Source organism: Pristiophorus japonicus, chromosome 10, assembly GCF_044704955.1.
Source record: "Pristiophorus japonicus isolate sPriJap1 chromosome 10, sPriJap1.hap1, whole genome shotgun sequence".
In the NCBI taxonomy this organism is placed as follows: Eukaryota; Metazoa; Chordata; class Chondrichthyes; family Pristiophoridae; genus Pristiophorus; species Pristiophorus japonicus.
In genome coordinates, this window is record NC_091986.1 from 169,411,178 (window position 1) to 169,423,626 (window position 12,449).

At 45.9% G+C, this 12,449-nt stretch overlaps 1 protein-coding gene across 1 annotated transcript in view; it reads left to right on the plus strand.

Annotated features, from left to right (window-relative positions):
* LOC139274643 (uncharacterized) overlaps nucleotides 1–12,449 on the plus strand; it is a 182,689-nt gene that overhangs the window by 122,305 nt on the left and 47,935 nt on the right. The window contains exons 25-26 of the mRNA XM_070891322.1: nucleotides 1,775–1,935; nucleotides 8,161–8,205. Coding sequence (XP_070747423.1) covers nucleotides 1,775–1,935; nucleotides 8,161–8,205 — 206 coding nt within the window. The remainder of the gene's footprint in view (nucleotides 1–1,774; nucleotides 1,936–8,160; nucleotides 8,206–12,449) is intronic.

Here is a 12,449-nt window from a genome sequence, read left to right on the forward strand (position 1 = left end):
CCTGCAGCACTCCACTGGTCACTGCCTGCCATTCTGAAAAGGACCCGTTTATCCCGACTCTCTGCTTCCTGTCTGCCAACCAGTTCTCTATCCACGCCAGTACATTACCCCCAATACCATGTGCTTTGATTTTGCACACCAATCTCTTGTGTGGGACCTTGTCAAAAGCCTTTTGAAAGTCCAAATACACCACATCCACTGGTTCTCCCTTGTCCACTCTACTAGTTACATCCTCAAAAAATTCCAGAAGATTTGTCAAGCATGATTTCCTCTTCATAAATCCATGCTGACTTGGACCGATCATGTCACTGCTTTCCAAATGCACTGCTATTTCATCCTTAATAATTGATTCCAACATTTTCCCCACCACTAATGTCACACTAACCACTCTATAATAACCCGCTTTCTCTCTCCCTCCCTTTTTAAAAAGTGGTGTTACATTAGCTACCCTCCAGTCCACAGGAACTGATCCCGAGTCGATAGATTGTTGGAAAATGATCACCAATGCATCCACTATTTCTAGGGCAACTTCCTTAAGTACTCTGGGATGCAGACTATCAGGCCCCAGGGATTTATCGGCCTTCAATCCCGGCAATTTCCCTAACACAATTTCCCGCCTAAGGATATCTTTCAGTTCCTCCTTCTCACAAGACCCTTGGTCCCCTAGTACTTTCGGAAGGTTATTTGTGTCTTCCTTCGTGAAGACAGAATCAAAGTATTTGTTCAATTGGTCTGCCATTTCTTTGTTCCCCATTATAAATTCACCTGAATCCGACTGCAAGGGGCCTAAGTTTGTCTTCACTAATCTTTTTCTCTTCACATATCTATAGAAGCTTTTGCAGTAAGTTTTTATGTTCCCGGCAAGCTTCTTCTCGTACTCTATTTTCCCCCTCTTAATTAAACACTTTGTCCTCCTCTGCTGAATTCTAAATTTCTCCGTCTTCAGGTTTGCTGCTTTTTCTGGACACTTTATATGTATCTTCCTTGGATTTAACACTATCCTTAATTTCCCTTGTTAGCTATGGTTGAGCCACCTTCCCCGTTTTATTTTTACTCCAGACAGGGATGTACAATTGCTGAAGTTGATCTTTAAATGTTTGCCATTGCCTATCCACCGTCAACCCTTTAAGTATCATTTGCCAGTCTACTCTAGCCAATTCACGCCTCAAACCATCGAAGTTACCTTTCCTTAAGTTCAGGACCCTAGTTTCTGAATTAACTATGTCACTCTCCATCCTAATAAAGAATTCTACCATGTTATAGTCACTCTTCCCCAAGGGGTCTCACACAACAAGATTGCTAATTAGTCCTTTCTCATTACACATCACTAGGATGGCCAGCTCCCTGGTTGATTCCTCGACATATTGGTCGAGAAAACCATCCCTAATACACTCCAGGAAATTCTCCTCCATCGCATTGCTACCAGTTTGGTTAGCCTAATCAATATGTAGATTAAAGTCACCCATGATAACTGCTGTACCTTTATTGCATGCATCCCTTATTTCTTGTTTGATGCTGTCCCAAACCTTACTACTACTACTACTGTAGGCCATTGTCAGGTCTCACGTTTGGTGGCCTGGCATTGACTCTGATTTGGAGTCATGTGTGTATCAGTGCAACACTTGCATGCAGTTACGCAATGCACCAGTGGAATCTCTGCTAAGTCTGTGGTCATGGCCATCCAAACCATGGTTGAGAATCCACATCGACTATGCGGGTCCTTCCCTGGGCAATATGTTTTTGGTGGTGATGGATGTATATTCCAAATTGATAGCATGTATAATCATGTCATCCAGCACATCCACAGCCACCATTGAGAGCCTTCGTGCCATGTTCGCCACTCATGGTCTGCCTAACATCATTGTGAGCGATAACGGATCGTGCTTCACGAGTTTGGAGTTTCAAGAGTTTATGAGACTCAATGGTATCAAGCACGTAAGGTCAGCACCATTGAAACCCGCGTCCAATGGTCAAGCGGAGCGGGCTGTCCAAACCATCAAGCAAAGCCTGAAACGCGTAACTCACGGTTCTTTGTAGACTCGCTTGTCACGCATACTGCTTAGTTACAGGACGAGACCCCACACGCTTACTGGGGTCCCCCCTGCTGAACTGTTGATGAAGAGAGGTCTCAAGACCAGGCTCTCGCTTGTGCACCCTGATCTTAACGATCACGTCGAAAACAGACTTCAAATCAATAGTGGTATCATGATTGCACTGCCGTGTCACCTGACATCTCTATTAATGATCCTGTGTATATGCTAAATTATGGTCAAGGCCCCAAGTGGGTCACTGGCACTGTTATGGCCAAGGAGGGTAACAGGGTGTTTATTGTCAGGCTCACTAATGGGCAAACAAGCAGGAGGCACATTGATCAGACGAAATTGCAGCACACAGATGCACCGGAACAGCTTGAAGAATGAACAACTGATTCATATTCAGTCATCAGTCAATTAATCTGGACCTTAAATCCCCGACATGGATACTGCCACTCCCATTAGATCGGCTACCCAGCCTTAAGTTATGAATGATTCGGAGAGCTCACCCAGATCTGGAATTGAACTGAGACGATCAACTAGGGAGCAGAAAGCCCCGGACTGTCTCAATTTGTAAATAGGACTGATACCAAGATCTTGGGGGTGGGGGGGGGGGGGCGGGAATGATGTAATGTATGTATGCCTGGGTTACCTGCCACCAGGGGGAGCGACCGTCGGAGGTCATTGGGCCACAGGCACACACGTGCAGCCCCCATGTTTAGTCCTCCATGTTTAATCCTCACTTTGGAGCTAATAAAGTAGTCAGGTCGCACCTGATTGAGTTCACGGTACTAAGTCAATTGAGTTATTGCATACGCAACAGGTACGAAAGGGAGGTTTAGGGAGATGGTTGTTAATGGAGAAAAGAAGCCAGAGGTTGCCATTCTGGAAAATCCTGGAGTATTGGGTGGTTTTATCAGAGGAGTGTGAGGCTCAATAATGTTTGATATAGCGGTTCAAGTCCCACTCCAGAGACTTGAACACAAAATCTAGGCTGACCCTTCAGTGCAGTACTGAGGGAGTGCTGCAGAGATGCCATCTTTCGGGTGAGACATTAAACCCCGTCTGCCCTTTCCGTTTGGATGTGCACATATTGGCTAGTGCGTTTCCTGGATTACAACAGTTACTTGAATGGCTGTAAAGCATTTTAGGATATCCTGAGATCATGAAAGGCATTATATAAATATGGGTTCTTTCTTTTGTTTTTTCTCATTTGGCCAGCCAGATCCGATGATATTTGGTTCAACCAGTTTTGCTTAAGATATGCTTGTGTGTGGGCTTGAACTTAAGGGAGTGAAGATGGGGGCTGTACCAGAGTGAGCAACTGGGATGGGAGAGAGTGAAGCACTTTATCGAGACAAGGGCATCAAAGATGGAGGTGAGGGAGTGCTTGAGTAAATTGTGACAATTGATGAGCCAAAGGCTAGGCATTTGGGGGTTTGAAAGTTAAGTTGTAGGAAACGAGGTGGTAGAATTTTTTCCAGGGGCTGAAGCAGAAAGAAGTGGGGTTGGAAGAAAGCGGGGGTGCTGCGGGTGGTGAGTGGGTGGTTGGAGGTGGCTTTTACAGTGATTAAAACAATGGGTACAGGGAGACCAGGTGAAGTGGCACAGTCATGGGGGTGGTCATGAATATGGGTAGGAGAGGTTTTATGGTGGGAGAGGTTTAGAGACAACTGGGGACAGTGAGTTGAGCGGAGAGAGGGCGGGGGGTGGAGCTGACGTGGAGTTTAAAATCATCAAAGATGATAAGTCATTCAGTGCAGAGGCTGAAGGAGGAAAAGAGAGAGGATATCTTTGAGAGAAACATGGATGGGCCTTATGAGTAGACAACCAAGAATTTAAAAGAGAGGTGAGAGAATTGGAACGAGGTGCGGTGCTTGGAGAAGGAGAAGACACCACAAGAGTCGAGGGTTAGATCAAGATGTGACTTGGTGATAAGAGTCGCCATGGCAGTTTGGACAGGGTAGGTGGTGGAAAACACAGCAGGGGAGTGGGTGTGACAGCTTCAGTAAGGGGCACAGTGTCACTTCCTGAAGTCAAATTTCACTTAAGGCCAAGTTATCAACCCAATCATCCACAATAAGGTTGTGGATGGCAAGGGCCTTGTTCATGAGTAAATGGACATCCTGGAGGGCAATGTGGAGAGGAGTGGTGATTGCTGATCCACTCACAACGTCCATTGGTGAGTGGGATGAGTCGGATTGGAAGAAAGTTGTTGAGAGCAGCTCAGGGGCACACCTCAATCAGACAGGAGCCTTGTTAAAGTTTTTAAATTGGGGTCCTGTAACATACATACTGTCGGCTGCTACATAGGAGCAGGAGTAGGCCATTCAGCCCCTCGAGCATTCAGTTAGATCATGGCTGGTCTCTAGCTTAACTTCATTTACCCGCTTTGATTCTGTAAACTGTAATACCCTTGCCTAACAAAAACATATCGATCTTAGTTTTCAAATTTTCAATTGACTTAGATTCAACAGGTTTTTGGGGAAAGGGAGTTTCAGATTTCCACCATCCTTTGTGTAATGACGTGCTTCCTGACATCATCCCTGAACAACCTAGTTGTAATCTTAAGGTTATGCCACCTTGTTTTGGACTGCTCCACCGGAGGAAATAGTTTCTCTCTCTATCAACTTCTTTAATCATCTTAAATACCTCAATTAGATCATCATGGGAGTCAGGTGATTTTCCACCCAAAACTGTTGAGTTGTAGTGGGTTCACCACCTCACAACTTGAGCCTCCTCGGGGAAATCCACTCCGTGCCTTTCAGTTCTGCGCAGAGGGGATTCCTATACGAGGTGCTCTTGCACACTCTCCACATTGCCATCCTCGTCTGCCATCCGGACACGCCATGGCACACCATCTTGCTGACCAGAAAAGGTGAGGGTCCCCAATGGAGCGCACTCTACGCGGGAGTCCTCCCTCTATTTACTGGGGACTTGGGCTGGAGGGTGGTGCATGGAGCATTCCCGTGCAATAAGTTTTTAAGTTGCCTATAATTTCTGTGGTCTAGAGGAGTCCGTGTTCCATGTATATGTTGAATGTGTGAGGTTGCAGCTCCTCTTCCAATATCTGGAGAAGCTGCTCCTCAAATTCTGGTTGCACTTCAGTCCCACACTCCTGATCTTTGGGCACCCTGTGCGGAAGGGAGCGGGCAGGTCAGAAGGCCTCCTCGTAGGACTGCTCCTGGGCACGGCCAAGGGGGCAATGGCCGGTCCAGGCAGCGGGCGGTCGAGGGGGTCGTTCAGCCCGACTGCCTGCTTCACTTCCGCGGTTACATCCGAGCCAGAGCATCCCTGGAGATGGAGCACGTGGTGTCCACTGGTACGCCTGCAGTCTTCTGCGAGAGGTGGGCACCGGAGGGACTGGAGTGCATCATCACCTCTGGCAACCAAATTTTAATTTGAACCATGTCCAAAGTTTAATTTGTTTAAGTTTGTCGGTTTTAGGGCCTCCGCCCGCAACCCCCCCGCCCACCCCACTTTTAGCCGGGGGAACTTGTATAATTTGTGTTTTTAGTGCCCTCAAAAAAAAAAGGGGCCACTTGAAAAGTTTTTGGAGTGTGACCTCCCCTTTAATCAGGGGGCACTTGATTACTGATACAACGCAAAATAGTTGTAGCGGGTTCACTTATTCTTTTTGTGGGAAGGAAAACACAGCACACGGCTGATAATCTGTCATTTGATGATAAGCTGTATCTGGGTCGCTAAAAATCTAAAAAGGAGATTGAATACAGTTTTGATCCATTGAATTCCAATTTGAAAAAATCATGGGACTATAGTATAAACATAGCTTTGGAGAACTGTTCAGTGAGGTGTCCAAACTTTGGCAGGAAATGACCTGTACAAACGGAAGGAAGGAGTAAGAGCTAAACAACGCGACAATTAAATAATACATTCAATAAATTAACTTTTTGTTCAAATCTCAAAATATGCTATGGTTTTAGGCTTATTGTTTTAATTACTTTTTAATATTCACACAGCAGTAGAAGATAAGAGTGTAAATAAAGTCGTATTCTTGAAGACTCGTGTGCTGAAGCCTGAATTAGGAGCTTCGCTTGTTGCTACTGGACCCCAAGGTCAGCAAGAAACTGACAATAGAGATAAAAAGCTGCAAATGCTAAAAATCTGAAACAATAACAGAAAATGCTAGAAATACACAGCAGATGTGTAAACATCTGTAAAAAGTTAGTTAAAGCTCCAATTGTAGACCCTTTGTATCAGAGTGGCAGTAAAAAGCTTGCTTTATATTTGCTTTTCCAATCTCCCGATTACAGATAGTTTTGGTAAGCAGCTGAATTTGGAGGGCACAACATTTATGGGTGGCTAAAGTCTTGGGATGGCCAGGAGAGTATTGAAATAGTCGAGGTGATAAAGGCTTGGATGAGGGTTTTAGCAGCAGATGGGCTGATGCGGGGGCAGAGGTGAGCAATATTAAGGGGGGGTGGAAGTAGGTATTCTTGTTGATAGAGAGTATGTGGGGTCGGAAGCTCAGTTTGGAGTTGAATAGAACTCCTAAATTAGGAACAGTCTGGCTCAGACAATGGGAGAGGGATGAAATCGATGGTAAGGACACAGATTTTGTGGCAGGGGCAGAAAATGATTGTTGCAGTCTTCCCAATGTTTAACTGGTGGAAATTGCAACTCATCCAAGACTGGATATCGGGCAAGCAGTCTGACAACACAGTGGTAGTTTGAGAGAGATGGTGGCGAAGTAGAGCTGAGTATCATCAGTGTATATATGGAACCTGACCCCATGTCTGCAGGTGATGTTACCAAGGAGCAACATGTAACTGAAGATGTGGAGGGGTCCAAGAACAGATCCTTGGGGGAGTCTCGAGGTTATGGTACAGGGGCAGGAAGATAAACCATTGCTGGAGCTGTACTGGCTACACTCAGATAGGGAATAGGTAATATGGAACCAAGCGAGGGAAATCTCATTGAGGGGAACAACGGAAGAAGGATGTTTGAGTATGGTCAACCATATCAAAGGCTGCAAAGAGGTCAATGAGGATTGGGAGGGATAATGCACCATGGTCACAGCCACAGAGGATGTCCTTTGTGACTTTGGTCCATTTCAGTGCAGTGCAGGGGCGTAAACCCGATTGGAAAGATTTATCCATGGAGCTGTAGGAAAGATGGGCACTGAGTTGAGAGGTGACAACATGTTCAAGAGCTTTGAAAAGGAAAGGAAGGTTGGAGATGGAGCAGTAGTTGACAAGGATGGAGGGCTCCAGGTTGGTTTTTGTGAGGAGGGTTGGTGACGGCAGTTTTAAAAGTGAGACAGACAGTAGCTGAGGACAGGGAGCCCTTATAATGTCAGTTACCCTGGGGGTCAGAAGGGAAGTTGGGTGGTCAACAACTTAGTGGGAATTGGGTCAAGGGAGCACGAGGTGAGTGAGTCTTATGGACAAAATGAGCTCAGAGATGACATGAGGGGAGATAGAAGAGAAACTGGAGAAAGCTGCATGTTTAGGGCGAGGTTAGTGAGGAACCTTGGGGCAGATAGGTGAAGTGGGCAAGGGGAAGTGGGGTGGCGGGGAAGCAGCAGAGGCAGCTGGCTAAATGGTCTCAGTATTTAATGATACAGTCCATGAACTCCTTGCACTTGTTCGGTAAGGGTGGAACGGCAATTTAAGCCCTGCCAATATTCTTCAGAAACTGTCAAGATGAAAAGATTATTCCCCAAAACTTCAAAATTCACAGTTCTTCTGGTTTGTTCATGGGACCACCATTGTACCTCTCCCTTTAAGGGTTCTGCTGCGATTGAGTCCCTTCTTTGCTTTCCTAAGCCCAAAAGTGTGTACCTTATGCATTCAGTGAGATCTGATAGGAAGAGCAGACAATGAGGTGATGGTGGCGGTGAAGTGAACTCCTAGTGTGCTCTACCGAACGTGCAGAGCACCCATCCAGGATAATCCACCCTTTCCAGCTTCAGTTTATCTGCTGGATAAACCTGACGGTGGAATTCACTATTTTCTATCATATTTTTGTTCATAACTACATTTGTAATAACCACTCTTGTGGGGGTTGTCTTGTAACAGCCAATAATATACTGCAATATACGTTGTGTATATATCATTATGACCCTTCGCTATTATGTTTGTAATTTGTGTTTATTTTCACATAGGTTCACTTGCATTCTGGAATCTGTTCAATGGTGGACAGCTCTTTGGTACTTTTACTGCAGTGAGTTACAACACATTACATTTCTGAATCTCCAAGCTCTCAGATTGCAAACAAATGGTTCATACATCCTTATAAAGTGTTTAAATATCTATATTTCTTGTGGAAAATCTCCATAAAGGGCAATATTAATCTCAATGTGATCTCTTGCACTGATAAAGTATTTATTTCCAATCTGTGAAAGACCTGTCACAAGTGTACTTTGAAAGCTTCTCCTACAGCTAGTGCAGTAATAGGAACAAAATGAGTTTCCAGGAATTTGTAAAAAAAAAATGTAATCTTAAAAATGCTGACTTTTTAAAAATTGGTTACACATGTGGGCATTTCTTCCTTTTATGAGGAATATATTGTGACAAAAATGAAGCATTTTTTCCTAAGATTTGGTTTCTTTAGCCCCAAGTTTCCGACCGCGCCGAAAATGGCGCAGCCCCGAGCTGCACGCCTGTTCTTCACGCCTAAAAGTGCGCATGAAAAAAACTGCGACATTCTCTGGCTCCTCGGAGCTCGATCTCTGCTTGGCGCGGCGCGCTCTTCACAGCGGGGGGCGGAGCCAAACACTCGCGCCGATTCTGTCAGCAGTAGGGGCCGGGTCTAATTTAAATGAACCAACGTTGTGCCGGCAACCCTGCGCGTGCGCGTTGGAGCGTGCGCGCATGCGCAGTGTCAAACAAACATTGGCACTCGGCCATTTTTAAAGGGACTGGAGAAAAAGTGAAGATTTGTCTCTTGGACTCCTGGAAAGGCTTGTAATTTAATTTTTGTGATATTTTTGTGTGTGAGGGAGTGCTTTTAGCAGCACTGTTGAATAAATCACCTGCTGAAATCAGTGAGTTCAGCTTTTCACTGCTAAACTTGCAGAACCGGTGCTGCATTGGTGCATGCAAATTAAGGACAGTGTGTTTTGAGAAATAAGAGTGCCAATTCAACTTTGCAATGGATCAACGTCCACCAAGAACAAAGAATTTCTTGCATGAGGAAGTAGAGATATTAGTCAACGTAATTGAGCAGAGATGGCAGGAGCTAGATACCAGCAACAGAGGTCGCATAAAAGTGCCACCAAAAGAAATGAAGAAACGCTGGAACCAAGTTGCAGAAGATTACTGCACAGTGGTGCATACCATGAGATCTGGAAGCGAGTGTAAAAAGAAATGGCATGACCTTGGTCAAGTAGTTAGTGTAAGTAATATTTCCCATTTTTAATTTTATCGTAATTGTAACCTGGCTATCTGTATGTCCCACCTTGCAAACTGACACACTCTGTAAAAAGTTATATTTTACTCTTTGTAGAAGAAATTGGCCCACAACAAAAGGGAAGCAACTCGGACAGGAGGAGGCGTGCCCAATCTGCATCCACTGACACCCTTGGAACAAAGGGTAGCTGCTATGATGAGTCGGACATGGAGAAAAGCAATCGGTACAGCACAAGCTGGGCCCGCACGCGAGGAAGAGGGTAAGTCCTGAAAATGCATCGTGGCCCTTTAAATCAACCTGCTGCCTGGCCTGCTATGTGTGAGAGTACTCATGCCACCCATCCGGCCCCCTCCCTTGCTGTTAAACATTTGACTGTTCTGATGTATTTTGCAGAACATGATGATGATGATGATGACGATGCTGCTGCTGCCAACCCTGAGGATCCTGAGGGTACAGAACAAGAACCAGTACAACCAGCTGCGGACGATCCAGACTGGATGATGGCAGCGATGACTGAAATGTCTGCAGGGGAGAGCTTCCAAATTAATGTTTATGAGCCCCCATCAAGGGGCATCAGAGTTTCAACCCCGAGCATAGGTCTTGGTTCCACCTTCCATGGTTTCGCTTCCGATGTTGCGGGTCCCAGTGGTGCTGCTGGTATAATGCAGCATTCTACAGTCAGTGCACTACCATCCGAGCCTGTGCCTCCCTCTCGCATAGATTCTGTTTCCACCTACTATGATTTTGATTCCAACGCTGCGGGTCCCAGTGCTGCTGCTGATATCATGGAGCAGTTTACACCCATTCGTCCAACATCCCAGCCCACGGCTCGCACTCGAGTGCTGTCGTCTGGAACACCAAACGCCTCACCATCCCAGCCTGAGCCTCTCTCTCTAGTACTGCCGTCTGGAACACCGAGGATCCTATCGTTCCAGCCCGAGCCTCTCCCTCTAGTTCTGCCGTCTGCAACACAGAGCATCCCACCATTCCAGCCCGAGCCTCTCCCTCTAGTTCTGCCGTCTGCAATACAGAGCATCCCACCGTTCCAGCCCGAGCCTCTCCCTCCAGTTCAGCCGTCTGGAACAGAGCGTCCCACAGTCCCAGCCTGCACCTCCCTGTGTAGTGGTGCCGCTTGCAACACCGAGTGTCCCACCGTCCGTGCCCGCGCCTCCCAGTGTAGTGGTGCCACAAGGCAGACCCAGGCAGAGGAGAAGGAGATTGGAGACACACTCTCCTGAGATGCAGCGTGCAACAGATGAGGACCAATGAGCTTACCCGATCACTCATCGGTGGCGTCAGTGCAGTGGGTGAAGAGTTGACGGTCCTGATGGGAGAAATAGCAGTAATGACAAGGGAACTTGGGGAGGGAATGTCTGAAGGAGTGCAATCGACGGCACAGGCCATCAGGGAGGGCATGCAAGTGACAGCACAGGCCATCATGGAGGTAGCTGCTGCAATAAGGGCACACAGCCCCGTGAATCAAATGACACCCCCATGAAGAAGTGAAGTGAACATTCACTGAGATATGGATGAGACATGGTTGCAGCCTTTCTTTGCTGCTTTTGTTCTTGTTCTTAATGTAGCTGTAGTAGCGTTTTTCAAATTGAAATTGTTTTGTAAGTTTTGTAACTTTACAACTTATAAAGGATCTTATGGTTTTTAAGTGATCTTATAGTGTAAATGCTCTCACATTTTTTTGTATCTTATTTAATTTTGCACCCAAAAAGTGATCCTGAAGTTTAAGTGTTCTTCAGGGTGTAAGATTTTTAACATTGAAACTGTTTTGTAAGTTTTGTAACTTTACAACATATAAGTGATCTCAGGGTTTTCAAGTGATTTTATAGTGTAAATGCTCTCACATTCTGAACCTTATTTAATTTTGCATCTAAAAAGTGATCTTGAAGTGAAAGTGATCTTAGAGTGTAACATTTTTCACATAGAAATTGTTTTGTAACTTTTGTAAATTTACAAGTTTATAAGTGATCTTAAAGTTTTTAAGTGATCTTCAAGAGTCATATTAAAAAGTATAGTTTGATACAACAAATATTTTATTACAGTGTCGTTAACTTTTCAATAAAATATTTTTTCATTAAAATTGTTTCATGTTCCATTAACACAACACAACGTAGGAACAACTGCAAAGAATAAACATGTCCATGCGCAACAGTGGTCGCAGAGCCCTCAGGCATCAGTAGTTGAAGCGTTCACGGATGAGTTGCTGGCGCAAGGCTCGAGCAATCGTTAAAGGGGCACGATGGACGGCCCTCCTCCGACCTCGTGCTCCGGCATCAGGTACTTGCATGCTTTCCTGATCGTCGTCATCATCCTCATCCTGCTCTTCCGTAATACTAACATCATGCACTGGACCCTCACGTAGGTCTTCTGGTTCCACTACCAGCTCCTGCTGCCTCATGATGGCTAAGTTATGAAGCATGCAGCACACAACAGTGAAGTGACCGACAATCTGAGGAGAGTATAGCAACTGTCCTCCGGAATGGTCCAGGCATCGGAATCGCTGTTTCAATATGCCAATGGTCCTCTCAATGATGCTGCACGTCGCAATGTGCGCCATGTTGTATTGACGGTCAACTTCTGTCCGTGTCACGCGTAGGGGCGTCATGAGCCAGGTGGTCAGGCCGTACCCTTTGTCTCCCAGTAGCCAGCTCTGCCCTTCTGGCTGCTGCTGAAACATGTCAGATATAACGCTGTCGCGTAGGATGAACGCATTGTGGGTGCTGCCAGGGTATCTCGCATCGACTGACATGATGCGCTGCTTGTCGTCACACACGAGCTGCACAATGGAGTGGAAACCTTTTCTATGCCTGTACTGCTCAGAATCCTCCACAGGTGCTCGCAAGGCTATGTGGGTACAACCAATGCCGCCCTGTACCTTTGGGAAGCCGGCAATCCTGAAGAAGCCCATAGCCCTCTCATGGATCGCTTGTGCGGTCATTGGGAAATTGATGAAGTCATTCCTTCACGCATGCAGTGCAGCTGTGACCTGGTAAATGCAGGCATGTATTGCACGTTGAGAGATGGCAC